At 37.6% G+C, this 15,893-nt stretch overlaps 2 protein-coding genes across 4 annotated transcripts; both read left to right on the top strand.

The window, feature by feature from the left end:
• The first annotated feature begins 1,149 nt into the window (after positions 1-1,149).
• LOC106637984 (N-acylneuraminate-9-phosphatase) lies at positions 1,150-15,535 on the top strand. Its single transcript, XM_014350982.2, has 3 exons — positions 1,150-1,578; positions 9,295-9,778; positions 14,114-15,535. Exons 1-3 carry the CDS (start codon positions 1,459-1,461, stop codon positions 14,299-14,301), a joined length of 792 nt encoding a protein of 263 aa, XP_014206468.1. The 5' UTR covers positions 1,150-1,458; the 3' UTR covers positions 14,302-15,535.
• Neurochondrin (neurochondrin) lies at positions 3,192-6,971 on the top strand. Of its 3 annotated transcripts, none has more exons than XM_089591287.1 (2): positions 3,192-5,933; positions 5,967-6,971. In XM_089591287.1, the coding sequence occupies exons 1-2, from the start codon at positions 4,594-4,596 to the stop codon at positions 6,841-6,843; spliced, it is 2,217 nt and encodes a 738-aa protein (XP_089447413.1). In that variant the 5' UTR covers positions 3,192-4,593; the 3' UTR covers positions 6,844-6,971. The 3 variants fall into 3 exon arrangements, with proteins under 3 accessions (XP_089447413.1, XP_014206467.2, XP_014206466.2); XM_014350981.3 differs by having other exon boundaries at positions 3,192-4,115; positions 4,247-6,971; XM_014350980.3 differs by having other exon boundaries at positions 3,192-3,590; positions 3,726-6,971.
• Positions 15,536-15,893: the final 358 nt, after the last annotated feature.

Consider the following 15,893-nt stretch of genomic DNA (forward strand, 5'->3'; position numbering starts at 1 on the left):
TATCTTTTTTGCCATTCGTACGAATAATTTATAAAAAGTTGTTGCCGGTTTGAAGTTTTTCTATGGTAATTTCATGACTTCTCGTCCACACAGGTAGATGTGTCAATATTTTTTTCAAACGTTAAAACGACTGTCTGTCCGAAGTTTCCATGAATAAAGTATAACGGAAATAATGTATATTTAAGGAGGCTCTTGCGACCTGCTAATACCTATTCTGAAAACTTTAACGTAATCAGTCGAAATGATCAAGTAGCAGACAACAGTGCGTTTTTTTACATACATTTACTACAGTAACTTTTACAGCTGCTTACTTCTAACGCAAATATCTTGACTTTTTCTACCAGAGAACATGATGTTACAGTTGGATTACAGTCAATGTATAAAGTCTCGAAGCACAGCTCCGTAAGAGTTAATGTTACGTTGAACGAACTTTGGCATCTATTATTAAATGTTAATAATCTACTTTTCTTGATTACCGCGTTATTAACGTAATATTATTCATGTAAATAAATTTATCATAATAGTCATTGTATGCAATAGGTGTGTTCTATTTGTCCAGCAAACGTGTAACAGGCAGCCAATTCCACTAATGGTACGTAAAATAGTCATTAAGTCACCAACTAAATATTTAAAAAATCACCTGCGAAAGTAAAAAATCGCCACACCAGATCACTCTTTGGTTTTTCTAACTATAGATAATAGATAAAAGGATGCAAAAAGTTCTTTCAACTATTAAAATTCTAAATTAAACCGTTCAATTAATAAACTTAAAAATAACAGGCTATTTATACATAAGTATCTCGAGTGGGTATTCTAAGCGAATATTATTTTCAGAGTCGACAACTTTCAAAAATCAGCTGTAGCGTCAAACGTATTTATGTACTTTTCCATGACGTGTTTGCAAATGTTTGTTGAAAAACGTCACCGTCGACCCAAGTCCTTGAACTTTTCCTCGAACTAATGATTCTAAAAACAAAGAGGAGGAAAAACGAAAATAAAAAAAACACCAGGAAGACACTTTTCGCACTCGACATCAAAGCCCGCGCGCGGTGATAAAGAGAGCGCGTGCACGGACAACTCAGGGGAGGGGATGGACGTACTCTTAGCGGCAGGAGAGAAAAAAAAAAAAAGCACAGGTCGTGACTGCGAACAGCTCAGCTCTAGCACAGTCAGGGAGTCGAGAGTCGAGAGCGAGGGGATCCGGGTCATCTCTCACACACCACATACTTTACCTACTTCTCTGTCCCAACAATCACAAAACTTGCTCAGCTGAGCCTCCTCGACACAACACATTATATATATATATCAGCAACTGCAACGCGGACCTCGTGGGTAAATTCCCGAAAATTTGCGTGTTTGTATACATTTTCAGTTGGCTTAACTGCAAGTGGAAAAAAGGAGGAAACGGCGAAGAGAATCTTCTGCAAGAGTAACCTTACACTTATACCTGCTTATCAAATGGCTGGCTTTGGAGTGCACCGCGACAATGGACCGAAGGCCGAGCTCAGCGCGCTGTTCTTCGACCTGGACAACACTCTCATCGAGACGCGGAGGGGCGACAATTTAGCCTGTCGCAAGGTATGTAAATCCTTACACGATCAACTCGAGTCCCGTGCTCGAATGAATACATATATATATATTTTTTTTATCAACCGTCCAAATTGTGTGATATATCATTATATCTCATCGATCGATTTAATTTAATTAACCCAGCAAACTCGTGTGTCATGTCTATCGTTCGAAATTTATTGTTTTGAACCCTACGCGTGATTTTCACATAGGTATAACATGTATAGATACGTTTGTTCTGACGTTCCAACTTTACATTAGTCATCAGATTTCCCACATCCTCATCTACTTGATAAATTGATCCCTAGTTGCCAAATTGGTCGCATGACGTGTAAAAGCGCCAACGTATTTCCGTGAATAAAAACAACAATGGTGCAAAGTGCATGTGGTTTTTCGAGCATGTAAGTACCATGTACTTACTTGTCTGTAGTGAACCTTCACATATGGAACGTATAGGGCCGTTATGGTCTGGGAAAACGCGGTGATACGCATAAGTAAGTATACGCACAATTAACAATTACATCCTCTATAAGTATAGATCTGAAACACATATACCTAAATAAACCCTAAAACAAACAAAAGGATGTATACATAAAATACGTATGTATACGTGCATATGCAATATATACGTATATACAACATAAGATAGTGACGCGCGCGCGTGCAAACCAACAAGACCTGACCTGATGTCCTGAAGGGGCTGAAGGACACCCAAAAGGTCAAACGCGCGGACTGTATACGTAATGATGATGAAACTTGAATAGTATATACCCTACCTTAAACTTATTATTACAATGTGGTATGTTACATTGTTCTTTTTATCTGGAAAAGTTAACAATTACCAAAAGGCTCATGACTTTCGTAAACTTTGTAAAATTACAATTAAAGCAAGCAAGAATTTTTTTTTTTTTATTATTAAATAAGCTTTATGAAGCCTTTAGGCTTTTATAGCTAAGAGCAAGAATATTTTTTTTTTTATTAAATAAGCTTTATTAAGCCTTTAGGCTTTTATAGCTAAGAGCAAGAACATTTTTTTTTTTATTAAATAAGCTTTATTAAGCCTTTAGGCTTTTATAGCTAAGAGCAAGAATATTGTATCGTCAAGCAGACGACTACATCTTGAAGTTGTTGGTCCAGGGGTGGGGGAGAAAGCGCGCTATTTGAAAAGAAGCGCTATCTCAAAAGTTGGTTTGGAATTGGCCAAGTAGGAAATTATTATGTAGCTCGATAAAAAAAAAAAAAAAAAAATTGTGATGAGGAAAAAGTAAGTGTATAAGAGAGATAAGTCATCACTCTTTTTACTGACCTTTAATGTCAGATCGATCTCGATCCGGCACACCAACGACTCGCAATTTTGTTGTGCAAAATGAATTCTTGAATATTCTTTATTGGAGCAAATTCACGAATCAACTCGTTATTCGATAAAATTAGGAATTTATTTTTAATCGACTCATTCTGCTTTGGTGATTGTTTTTAATAAACTTCCGACATGTGCGCGATAAATCAAATCCTTATGTTGGCCCATGGCCACGAAAAACTTGAAAGACGGCATTGATACACCGCTTTCCATCAGTCGTCAATATAAATATACACTGCATATATATTATATACAAATGTATATACACCTTGTAAAAGTCGTCGCGTCTTCTGCTAGTAATAGTTTAGAGGAAAACACGACTGCACCTGATGCATTTCTCGCCCAATATTATTAATCACGAATGATGCAGACAAAACAACAAAGCTCGAGCCAAGAGCCGAATTCTCCGAACATGTGGTTCATACGTTCTCGGATTCATGCGACTTTGCGTTACATTTAATATTCCACGGTTGACGTAATTTTACATGATATGCGCACGCGTGCGTATACACGACGTTTGCTCGTCTGCTACGTTAGGCATAAGGAAAAGAGCGAGTGGAATTCGACAACGACGTCGCCTCGTTGAAGAGGCTGAGGAGGAACCCAAAGCCGTGCTGCTAAAATAGAAGGCCATCAGCACGCGGTGCCGTGTATATTCGTTGGGGTGAGTTAGAGTCCCCTTTCTTTCTTTATTTCCATCTCTCATTGGCAAGAAGGAGAGAAAAAGAGAGAGAGAGAGAGAGAGAGAGTTGCATGGTGTAACACGAGCCGCTGCCTGATATAGCGCTTCCTCGCGCAGTGTGATTATTTTAGAACCTCGGCTCTGCCGCCGTCGAGGAAGGAGAGGATGCTGTGGCGTGCCGGAGAAGAGAGACGATTCTCGCGTTCCGGACGTGCCGGTGATTACTGCAGCCACAAGCAGACAGTGGGAGCTCGGAAGCTCAGCTAACCGAGTGCTGCAGTCAATGACTCCAAAGCCTCTCTTCTTCTGATTTTTAAAAGTGACCTGTGATTCCATTTGATCTTAACAAAAGTAACGTTGTTTACGCTTGATCGGCTAACCAAGGAGGTAACCGACAAACATATCGGCTCGTTGCTGCTGCAAGTGTTGCAAGTCTAAATTCAGCAAATCGTATTTTTAGCTCACCCATAAGAACCGTGATTGTGGGTGTGTACACATATTACGTGGGTAAGTTGAGCCAAAGGGCAAGGCTGTAAACCAAAGAGAATCTTTTTTCTTTTATTTCCAAGCTTCCTCTCTTCTTTTTTTTTTGTTTCCCTCATCGGTGTGTGTATTTTACATTTTGGGAACACTGCCAGTTGGCTGCTACTGCTTACAGTTAGCTGAAAAAGAAAAAGAGGAAGAAGATCAGAGGGGCGTGCTGTGACGACGGACGAGCTCCTAGAGGCAGTGCTCGTTTCTCCACGGCTCTGCGTGCCGAGTTTAGCTACGCCGAGCAGTCCAGCAGCACAGTTATCGAGCATTAACTCCAATTCGCAGTATTTTTTCAAGCTATTTTTCCAGTTCAACTTACTGTGCGTGAATGCAAGTACTGTAAACTGTTTCTTACCATTGTGACATTATTGGATAATCAGTTTCAGTGCGTTAAAAGCATTTCTGGTGCTAGTATTTGCTCCGTTGATTTCTGGACCAAAGATAAGTTGAAATGGAGTGCGAAACAGTGGAGAACATTCCAGAGGGAGTGAAAAAGTGCGTGGCCATGCTGAAGATGGTCAGTGGAGACTCTGAAAAGTTTGCAGCTTTATTTATGGTCACAAAGCTCGTTAATGGAAAAGATTGCAATTCGACAGCCAAAAAGCTGTTGTTTGAAGCCATTGGTGCCAAATTCATAAGAAAACTACTAATCAGTGACGAGGTTCCAGTGGATTGTCCACCGCAAGTGTACAAATCCGTGGCTCTGTCTGTACTCTCTGCATTTTGTAACGACTCGGTTCTTGCCTCTCACCCTGACATGGTAGGACACATTCCTGCCCTGCTGGAAATTGTGTCCCAAGCAGACGAGGATGCCCCGGACGACTCTTTGATCATCGTGAGCGAAGCTTACACATGCTTGCAGAATATTGCTAGATTCTACCCAGGCCAGAAGGCCTTACTCGAACAGAATGCTATTCCCAAAATGTGTGAAATCTATGCGGAAAAAAGTTTCAAGACCGACGAGGCCTTGAACATTTTGGTAAATCTTGTGAATCAGTTTGGCCAAGAGGCATGGGATGCCACGAACACTACCCCGTTCCACGCCATCGTCAACAAGATTGCCTTGGACTTCGAGACGGACCATGACGAGAGGAAATTCCAGCTGTGCACGATTTTGCAAGCTCTACTGGCCTCCTGCAGGCGCAGTGTCATCTCCGAATCTTCCAAGAATGAGTCCTGGCCTCAGAGCATCTACAAGGGCTTGACCGACATTCTCACCTCAAAAATTACAAAAAACCAAAGAGACCCGGCCCTGAAGCTCGCAGCCGTGATGCTAGAACTGGTGGGTGTCGAGTGGGCACTATCCGACGAAGAAAAGCCCAAAGTCTTTTTCCTCCTGCTGGTCCAGTTGTCCTCGATCGAAGTGAGAATGCAACTAGAAGGAAAACAGCTCAAAGGTGCAATGGCCAACGCGGAGCTGATCGTAGCCTGCTTCATGATCCTCGAGATTTCCATCTCCTACATCATCAGCGACCAGCTGGACCTGGAGCAGAAGGAAAAGCAATCGCTGTACACGGCTCTGAAGGGCGCGTTCGCAGCTGTGATATCTCTACTGACATCAGTGTCAAAGATGAAGGAAATAACCGACACGAAGGAGCGAGTGTTCGTCTGCGCGGTGGTCCGCGTGTTCGCTGCCTGGCTCGCCCACGAGACGGAAGCCATGCGCCTGCAGGTTCACGCCGTCTTACCCTACGTCCTCACCATAGCCAACGACACCTTCTACGCGAGTCGCAACAGGAGAATGGCCGAGAAGGCCAAGCTTGGACTCGTGAAGCCCGACGAGGGCTCGTCGTACTGTGAGCCGGTCAAGCACGACCCCATAAGCGACGTCGACATCTTGAGGCTGCTGCTACCGGCGCTCTGCCACCTGACCGTCGAGGAAACGGCGAGGAAAATCTTGCTCAAGCACAAACAGGACGAGGTGCTGTTCGAGTGTCTGTCCTACCATTGGACCGTCGTCCACTACAAAAAACCACCGGTACCGAGAGCAGAGAGGCTCAAAGCCGTCAAAGAGCCAGCCAGGGAGCTGGAGCCCCACCAGCTGGAGGAGATGGAGGACTCGAGAACCGCCATGATATCGATATGCAACGTCCTCATGAACATAAGCGTGCTCGAGGCCAAGTTGGTCGAGGAGTCGGCGACGTTTGTCAATCTACTCAAGTTCATCTTCGACAGCTTGCCCGAGCTGAAACAGATCCCGGAGAACCTGGTGCTCCACGGGAACTTGGCCATTCTTGGCCTGTTGCTGCTCAAACAGCAATCCAAGCGCATCAAAAAAAACGACTTTTCCATCTGCCGGTACATCCAGGCGACCATTCGCTTCCTTTGGGACGCGTACATAGTGGACGAGAGCAACGACCCGACCGAGCTGGTCGTCAACATATCGTATAAGGAGCATTGGATGCAGATAAACGAGCTCTGGTTTCTGGGCATGCAGACGATGGCCAGCGTGCTGCAGCTCGTCCCGTGGCTCTCGGAGTTCGCGATCGAGTCCGGATGGGCCGAGGGGATCATCGACACCCTGAAGAAAGTCAAGATCGGCGGCCTCCAGCCGAACGTCAAGTCGGCCTTCGAGGACCTGCTGTGCCACCTTGTTAAGGCCGACGGTAGCACCGCGAGTGTGCTCAAGAAGGCTGGGGCGCTGCAGGTCTGCAGGAACCAGCGGATGATGGAACTCGGCAAACACCTGTTCGGCGACTGAAGAACGCTCGAGTCGATTATTACCTTTTAAGATGTTTTTTCTTTCTTTCTTTCTTTCTTTCTTTTTACTCGTATTGCTCTTTGAGTGTTTGTCTAACCTTTGTCATTGCGTTGAGGTTTTTTTTTTTTTTTTTTACAAAGTGTGCTCTTTTATTCAATATCTTGTCAGTTGCAATTTTAATAATTTGTTGAGAAAGAATGAGGTTGCTGCAAATGAAAAACTTTTTGTACGAAACAAATTTAGCAGAGTATACTTTGATAACGATTTTTGCATTGAAACATGTTTTGAGGAGATATAGAGGTAAAATTGAGTATTTTTTAGAAAAACATGTTTTTTGTACGATTCTAGGTGAGAGAAAGAGAGAGATTAAGGAAATACAGTTAATATATTTGTACGAGTACAAGCATAAAATTTTGATATCCAAAGGTGACCCCCTTCTAATGACGAAAAAGTGAAAATAAACAAATCCATGTAAAGTTATTAAAAGCGTGGAGAGTCGAGGGCTCTCGCTCTCTTTTTTTTTTTTTTTTTTTTTTTTTTACATGTATACTACTAAGCGGTGCTGTTCTATTAATAGCAAAAATCACACCTGAAAATAGTACATATCCTCTGGCACGAACGAGAGAGTAAACGACGAACGCTACTGTGATCTCTCACTCCAAGCTTGTGTAGGGTAGCGTAGAGCCACTAACACTTTTTTAATTGCCCGTAACGAGTAAACAGAGACGGGTGCTTTTGGCACTGACGTGCTGCTGTTGTGTTTTTCTTTTTTCTTTTTTTTTTTTTTCTTTTTGTTTTATGTTTCGCTACAAGCCTGATGGATAATTTTGGATCACTGTAGAACTCTTGTAGAAATTTATATTCTGTAAAGATATAAAAACGAATATTTTGAGAGACAAAGTGTTGGACGTTATTGTAATACGTGAATATGTAAAAATAAGAATATTGATGTTGATCAGTTGTTGAGCATTTGTATCGAGAGAGATTTTTAATTAAAATCTGTATAATTTCATAAGAAAAAAACATACTGCGTTTGATTATTATTTATGTCCCACATATACCCTTTAAGTAAGAAAAAAAAAAAAAAAAAAAAAAAAAAAAAAAAAAATGTACGTTTTTTATAAAATTTTTAATGTAAACAAATGTGTTCTCGCAAATGAGTCGCAGGAAAGTATATCACCATACGTACGCATTGAGAAACAGATAGACACAGGGAGAGAAAACTGTGCAACGTTTCTTTCTATGTTTTTCTTCTCTCTATCTATTTCTTTATCTCTCAGATATTATTTTAATGTCTGTTTGTTAAAGTTGAAGAAAAAAAAAAAAAAAAAAAATTTAATAAATCTGTTGTTGGCACAACTGATTTTGTTGTGATTACAGCAGAGCGTCCACGGATGCGTCGATACCTCCTTCAAGAGTCCAATTAATTATGTCGGCTCGAGTTGTAATGAATGAATCGATCCATTTTTATAGGTAATCATCATTAGCAGTAAGAATTAATGAGTTTTCTCATTTTTACCGCTCAGATATAATAATAATTATTATAACAATAATTGATAGTTATGTAAGTTATATTTAGTTATTCCTTGACTCTTTTAAATAAAAATACATATTTATCGCGTTTCGTTTCCCAAAGTCGCATTGAATAAATTCATTGAAAAAACCAGGGGCTTGTACGAATGTTTTTTTTGTTCCATTTATAAGAAGAAAAAAAAAAAAAAAAAAAAAAAAACTTGGCGACAACATACATTTAGAGTAAGTAAATTATTTCGCTTGATTTCGTTTATTCTTGTAGAACAGAATATCATAATTATATGGAGAAAAAAAAAGTTATGATTCGTTTTTCAAGATCTGACTAACGAAATTGATGTTATCTCAAACCAAACTAAAATTTTTTGTTTCGTTGTGTAAATACATGACATACAATTGATATATACAACGAAAGTTTCATTGTGAACTATTAACATTGATTTCGCTGTTGAATGATTTTTAAAAACGAAACAAACAAAAAAACTTTGACAAAACAATAAAAAAAATGCCACATTTTCTTTTTTTTTTTTTAGGTATCAAAAACAAGACTAAACATTAGTGTTTTTTACTTTTCGTTTTGTTTTACACAAGTCCCTGTGAAAAAATAAAAAGAAAAAAGTAACGACCAAAAACGTCTCTTAAGTATTATAATGTTCTTTAACCAATCGAGCAATTCAATGTGACCTTGGAAGCATTTAGACGCAAAAAGATCGAATCGATAGCTCGATACGTTTTTCTAAAAAAAAAAAAGAAAAAAAAGAAAAAAAAACCTCCCAAAAAAATTATATAAATAACAATTGATAATTTTAAAACATCGACCATACATATGTATACTATATATTTATACACAATACGCAAGCTTGTCGTGTTTTTTCCCGTCTCCTATGTCGCATTCGTTATGTTCTCTGTACCCACCATCAGCTGGCCGAGGAGCTATATCGCGACTACCAAATACCAGAAGACCAGGCGGCCAAGATAACAAGCTCGTACCTGAAGCAGTTCCGCAAGTGTCCGGACAACCAGGTGTCGAGCCTCGAGTCGTGGCGCACCCAGCTCTGGAGCCGCGCCCTGGGCGAGAAGCACGCCCGGCTGGTAAAGCCCGTGTACGAGCGCTGGCTGCACCTGAGGTACCAACAACTCGCCCTCACCCCCGAAACAGTGGCCATGTTGCGAGGACTGAGGAAGAAGTACCTCCTGGGACTCATCACCAACGGGCCCTCCAACGCCCAGCGCGAAAAAATCCACGAACTTGGGCTTGGCCAGTACTTCGACGTGATGCTCGTGTCCGGCGATCTGCCCTGGGAGAAGCCCCAGCCCAGGATCTTCCACGAGGCCTGCCGTTATCTCGCAGTTAGGCCCGATAATTGTATCATGGTGGGGGATAAGTTAGAGACCGACATCATTGGTAAGCGGCGGTGGAGCTTTTGCTTTGCCCTTTATTTCTTTATCTGATCTGCTCACCCTGGATTGCCACAATTGTATGTGTCATAATTATGTGTTGTCCGCGAAATTTCTTTTTTAAGAGAATTGTAGCGAAGAGAGAAAAATTGTATTCTTTCCTTTCAACAAATGAGTACTCCATCTCAATGGTAATACGTTGGTATATCTATTAATGTTGTGTTATATATGTAATATGTATACCAAAAATATTAATTCTGAAACCAGTCGTGGATTACATCGTTGATTCAGCGTTGATTTCAGTCGCTATTAGTAGTCGACTTCAAAATGATACTTTTTTCATGTTAGCATTGTAGTTGCAGTTTTAATAAATTCTTTTGACACTTATAACTTCAATACTGTCACGTTGATAATAAATCAATGGTGATTCAATGCTAAATCAACACGGAATCAACTTAGAATTAACGATAATTTAAGACTGATTTCTTCAACGTTGATTTACCCTATTCGCTCTGTGCTCAAACGGCAAAAATTCGAACTTCGATACCCAAATCGACATAGCGTTTTGTTTTTTCGGTTATTCAGTGGCTGAGTTAATCTAAAAAATTCGTGAAAGTCCGAAAATCACTTTTTTCGCGTTTGAAAAAAAAGTTGATCTCCAATGCCGAAAAGTTAAATGACAAAGTTGTAGACCTTAAAAAAACCTATCGATTGACGCGCGTTGGATATAATTTGAATTCGTAGTTGCTGAGAAAACTTGAAAAAACCATCGAAAATCGTCTTTTTTTAATTTGTTAATAACTTTTTTTCTTTTAAGATTTTAAAGTTGGTATTCGGTCAAATTATGAGTTTTTGGTTCACAAATCTTCAGTTATTTTTTTAGCGAAAAATACTAAAAAATTTTTGAAATATCGCATTTTTTCGAAAAAAAACACCTTTCGTAAAAACTTCAATAGACGTCAGGAAATAATGCTGGAGCGATTTTTCAGGGCTTAATCTCTTCGTCTAGACTTGTAATATCATGCAATGTTTGTAGTTAGTAAAATTTTTTAATTTTTGATGCCGAAATCGGACTCCGAAAAAAGTACTTTTTTTTTCTATCGGTTTTTTGCATTTTTTTTTACGTATTTTGATAATTGCACGTATATAACTAACTGCAATGCATTGTACTTGATTTTTTACGAATTTAAAAAAAAAAAATTTTCATGATACGATCATGTGGAGCCAAGTTAGGTTTTTTTTTTTTTTTTTAAATCCCTATGTGACGGTGAAAAGCGTAGAACTCTGAAACTTGCACACTTTACTAACAAATACCCATTTTGCATTAAAAAAATTATTCGCAATCGTTAACTTTAGCGGAACGATGGGTATGATAACGTTACAGTTGAGCAGCTGCATGAGGGGAGAACATCTTTCTCTCACCACTCCAACTCCATTTCGGAGCCGTATCGGAGCGCCCGAGTAAGAGCAACCAGCCAGACACACCTCATACCAGCGGGCAGTCGATGCGCGACGCGCAAAAAGACTCAACTGTAACGTTATCATACCCATCGTTCCGCTAAAGTTAACGATTGCGAATAATTTTTTTAATACAAAATGGGTATTTGTTAGTAAAGTGTGCAAGTTTCAGAGTTCTACGCTTTTCACCGTCGCATAGGGATTTTAAAAAAAAAAAAAAACCTAACTTGGCTCCACATGATCGTATCATGAAAATTTTTTTTTTTTAAATTCGTAAAAAATCAAGTACAATGCATTGCAGTTAGTTATATACGTGCAATTATCAAAATACGTAAAAAAAAATGCAAAAAACCGATAGAAAAAAAAAGTACTTTTTTCGGAGTCCGATTTCGGCATCAAAAATTAAAAAATTTTACTAACTACAAACATTGCATGATATTACAAGTCTAGACGAAGAGATTAAGCCCTGAAAAATCGCTCCAGCATTATTTCCTGACGTCTATTGAAGTTTTTACGAAAGGTGTTTTTTTTCGAAAAAATGCGATATTTCAAAAAATTTTTAGTATTTTTCGCTAAAAAAATAACTGAAGATTTGTGAACCAAAAACTCATAATTTGACCGAATACCAACTTTAAAATCTTAAAAGAAAAAAAGTTATTAACAAATTTAAAAAAGACGATTTTCGATGGTTTTTTCAAGTTTTCTCAGCAACTACGAATTCAAATTATATCCAACGCGCGTCAATCGATAGGTTTTTTTAAGGTCTACAACTTTGTCATTTAACTTTTCGGCATTGGAGATCAACTTTTTTTTCAAACGCGAAAAAAGTGATTTTCGGACTTTCACGAATTTTTTAGATTAACTCAGCCACTGAATAACCGAAAAAACAAAACGCTATGTTTCTTGAATCATTTTCTTCTATATCAACGTATTTTTTGTTTTCTGTTAACACTAATGTCAAATTTAACATTGAGCCTTCGTAGATTAATTGGCCTAAACGGTGTATATGAATAATGTACTACTATAGGATAGCATTAATATTTTTAATTGTATATATATAATAACCGTCCTTAACCTCTTAATTTTATTCATTCACTAATTAGAAATGTTAGAAGAACCTAAAAAATACTTTGAAATGATCTAAATGTAATTTTATTTTTTACGCGTCTTTTCTATTAATTTTTATAAACATCTTGTTGGTCAGTTCTTTGAAATACGAAATAAACTATTATAGACTAATTTGATTTTAAGGCATTTATTTTCAATTTTTCTGTACTGTATGTTCTTTCATAATTCAATGAGATATGATTGACCCGATGTATCAAGAATAACATTTTTTTTTTTTAATATTTAACTAAAACTAAATTAAGGGGTTGACTGTACCGTTATAACCCCTTTCAGCAACTAGTGCCCAATGCTACTTTAGTCGGGGAGCCAGAAGCTCACAAAACACGATTTTTCGTTGTTGGATGGAATTTAACGAAATCTCGCAAAAACTATAGATTGTTGTCCATATAATGATCCTTTAAAAAAATTAAAATTAACCTGATCATAAATTCATTGCATGCTCGTAAACGTACTCGTATTCGAGTATCGTTTCTCGGCTTTTGTTGAGCATGCAATTAATTTATTTTGTTTGTAAATTAATTTAAAAAATAGGTGTAATCGAATGCATTTCATTTCAAAGCTCTATCTTGCAAATTGACGAAATTACGAACCACAAAAAGTGATTTTTGTTGATAACAAAAAAAACATTGTTAAAAAATTTTGAAAACCGGCTTAATAAATAATAGATAACGTTATCACCCACCGATTCCAACTAGTTTTATCAAGATCCGCTTTTTGTGACAGGATTTACAGCGTTCTAAATTTTCAAGTTAACAATTTGGCAGTAAATCGCCATATTGCTTTTGAAAAAGCGGACCTGGTGCATTTTGTTAACAATAGTAATACCTATCCAATATCAAAATATCAACGATAAAAAACGATTTCTTCGCTCATTTTCTCATATCTCTTTGTATTTAACTTTTTACAACTTTACCGCATGTTTTCGGTAAGAATAAACAATTTTCAGCTCTTGAAAAAAATTTACCACTACGTAAAATCGTCAGTTAAACAACTTTTGTACTTAACTTTTTTCGATAAAATGCTTCATTTCCGAGATATTGTGAGATCTCGGTTTTTAAAGTTAATTACAAAAGGGTCTTCCTGATCATGTTCATTTTAACTTTTTTAAAGGATCATTCACTTGAAAATGTCGTAAAACTCGTATAAGTGGGCAAATTTTTCATTATTTTTTTATTTATTTATTTTTTTTTTTTTTCTCTGATGTAATTTTTTACACTGATGCACACTGGTAGAGGCACTCGAAGTTGGAATCTTTGCTCAATTATAGTAAAAAGTTATCTTACTCGTAACTTAAACACCAAGTGTTAAAAAAAATTTCCCAAGTATCATATCAAAATTTGTTTGTAGAGTATTTCAAAAATTATTTTCGGTACCACTTGCTAGGTATGTTATACACATATATAAATGTGCGTATCCAGGGTGCAGCTTATTGATTGTTAATAATATTATAATATGGTGTATAGCAACATAATTGAATAGAAAAGAAAGATGAAGAAAAATTCCATGTCGAACCATCTTGTGTGTGTTTTATTTCCAGAGAGTCTGTATTGTTACGGAATCGTGTAATGAAAAAATTAAACTTGAGCGCAAAGTATCTCTTAGCATTTGTTGGTAAACCTTAAATTTTATTACGAAAAAAAAAAAAACAGAGTTTATACATACACATACATGTACATGCATCATCATTCCACTACACGTAAGTGACATTCATATACCCTGTCAGTACTAATCTAAAACATTTGCACGATGTCTGTAGGTGGTATTGCGGCCGGATTCGCCGGTACCGTGTGGATACCCTTCGGCGACAGTCGACTTCTCGAAAAAGATGGTCCAAAGCCCAACTACACGATCAAAAAAGTCACCGACTTACTTAAAATCCTAAATTATGGACCCGATGCTCACGAGTACGAGGACTCGTCGTCCAACGCTTCGGATGGCATGTAAGAGGTGATTCGGGATTTGTATTACACGTACACACTGCACGATACTGCTGAACTGCGGGAGCAGCAAGAGGAGGCCCAAAGATGATGGCGATTCAAGAGTCTCAATGAAGAGAGAATTGCCAAATGCAATGAAGCATACCATGGAATCTTTATTATAAGAAGGACCTGGTGTCCGATTTTCATTACTTTGTATTTTTCTTTTTTTTTATCAAGCTTGAGGTGTCGAATTTGTTGTTACTTTACTTTTTTTTACTGCTATTAGTGCATAATAGCTTTTATTTTTTTTTTCAATTTTCTTACTCCAAGTGAAAGAGCAATGGTGATATTTAGGTAATTGTAGTTTTTTAATGCAGCTGTAGAGGGCAGTGTACAATTATTATTTGTGATTCATGTAGTACCTAATTATCCTTCCTTCATTTTCCTTTGTCGTATAAAAAAAATACCAATGTCCTGTTCATAGGCGTATCTATAGTTGTCTCGGTTGTACAATATGCTGTGTATTTGAAGAATACGAGCGTGTCTCACTCGACATAATGGTTTATTTCGATAAACACAATGTAAGTATATAAATAGGTCTGGATGCACTCTAGCGATGAGCTATGCGTCTATTCTCATGGTACAAGAGCAGCCTTAAATTTTTAGCAAGTAGTCTTTTACAAAGCAGAGGTCAATTTTTTGTTCAACTCTCTGGCATATCTCGTATCAAGGTGTAAATGCGTAATCCAAAAAAGAATTTATGTAACTAATGTACAAATCTGTAAGGTCACATACACTATACAAAGTACTGCTTAGGGGTGAAGAAACTACATTGATGAATAGAGTTGTAATAAAAACTATTAATAATAATAAGAAAAATATCTCAAGTAGTTTTGTATCACGTTTTTAATCCAATGTAACATATATATCAAATAATTAAAAAGATAAACGACTAGATGGATAGCTCCTAAAATTACTTAATGGTTGTGTATATGTATGTGTATAGAAAAAAAAAAAAAAAAAAAAAGAAAGATTCACCTTTTACCTTAAAAGCTATAAACTATTCTACCTAATAATAATGCGTATATGTACATTAAAATATATTTTTTCACTGTACATTTTTTGATTGTTCAAAACACTTGTTACGCAAGTCAAGTTAGCAATATCCACAAAACATATAATTATATTGTACCATACGTGTAATAGTCATCTCAAAATGATCTGCTACTATCGAAGAAATAAAAAATGTGTATAATATAGATTACCATTGTCACGTTTACTCTCCACTAATTTCATGTTACCTATTTAGAAATAATTTTTATACTATTTGTAGTTACAAAAAGTCGTTTGAGATGCGTAAAATCTCAATTTTGTCAGTCCGTCATAACATATTGAACAAAAAATATTACGTAAAAGTCCGTTTGCAGCTTTTTCACGTGGGGGGGGTCCAAAATAATGTCAGTCCACCTCAATTTTGTACTAAAAATATGACATGTTTATTCCAGTGACACGTATTTCGACGACAGCGACAGCAAAGTACAACGACGATTCATTATTTCGACAGCCAATCACAAGGCAGTTCGCTTTGACTTTCTACTTATACTGCTCCGTGATTGG

The sequence above is a fragment of the Copidosoma floridanum genome, unplaced genomic scaffold (assembly GCF_036245765.1).
Source record: "Copidosoma floridanum isolate Cflo_tuat_1 unplaced genomic scaffold, Cflo_Japanese_pri ptg000013l, whole genome shotgun sequence".
Classification (NCBI taxonomy): Eukaryota; Metazoa; Arthropoda; class Insecta; order Hymenoptera; family Encyrtidae; genus Copidosoma; species Copidosoma floridanum.

Bases quoted from the DNA above. Each gene is read 5' to 3' on its own strand.
- Neurochondrin (XM_014350981.3), top strand. From the start codon at position 4,594: ATGGAGTGCGAAACAGTGGAGAACATTCCAGAGGGAGTGAAAAAGTGC.
- LOC106637984 (XM_014350982.2), top strand. From the start codon at position 1,459: ATGGCTGGCTTTGGAGTGCACCGCGACAATGGACCGAAGGCCGAGCTC. The intron at 1,579-9,294 runs GTATGTAAATCC...ACCCACCATCAG, and splicing joins ACAATTTAGCCTGTCGCAAG to CTGGCCGAGGAGCTATATCG. The intron at 9,779-14,113 runs GTAAGCGGCGGT...CGATGTCTGTAG, and splicing joins GTTAGAGACCGACATCATTG to GTGGTATTGCGGCCGGATTC.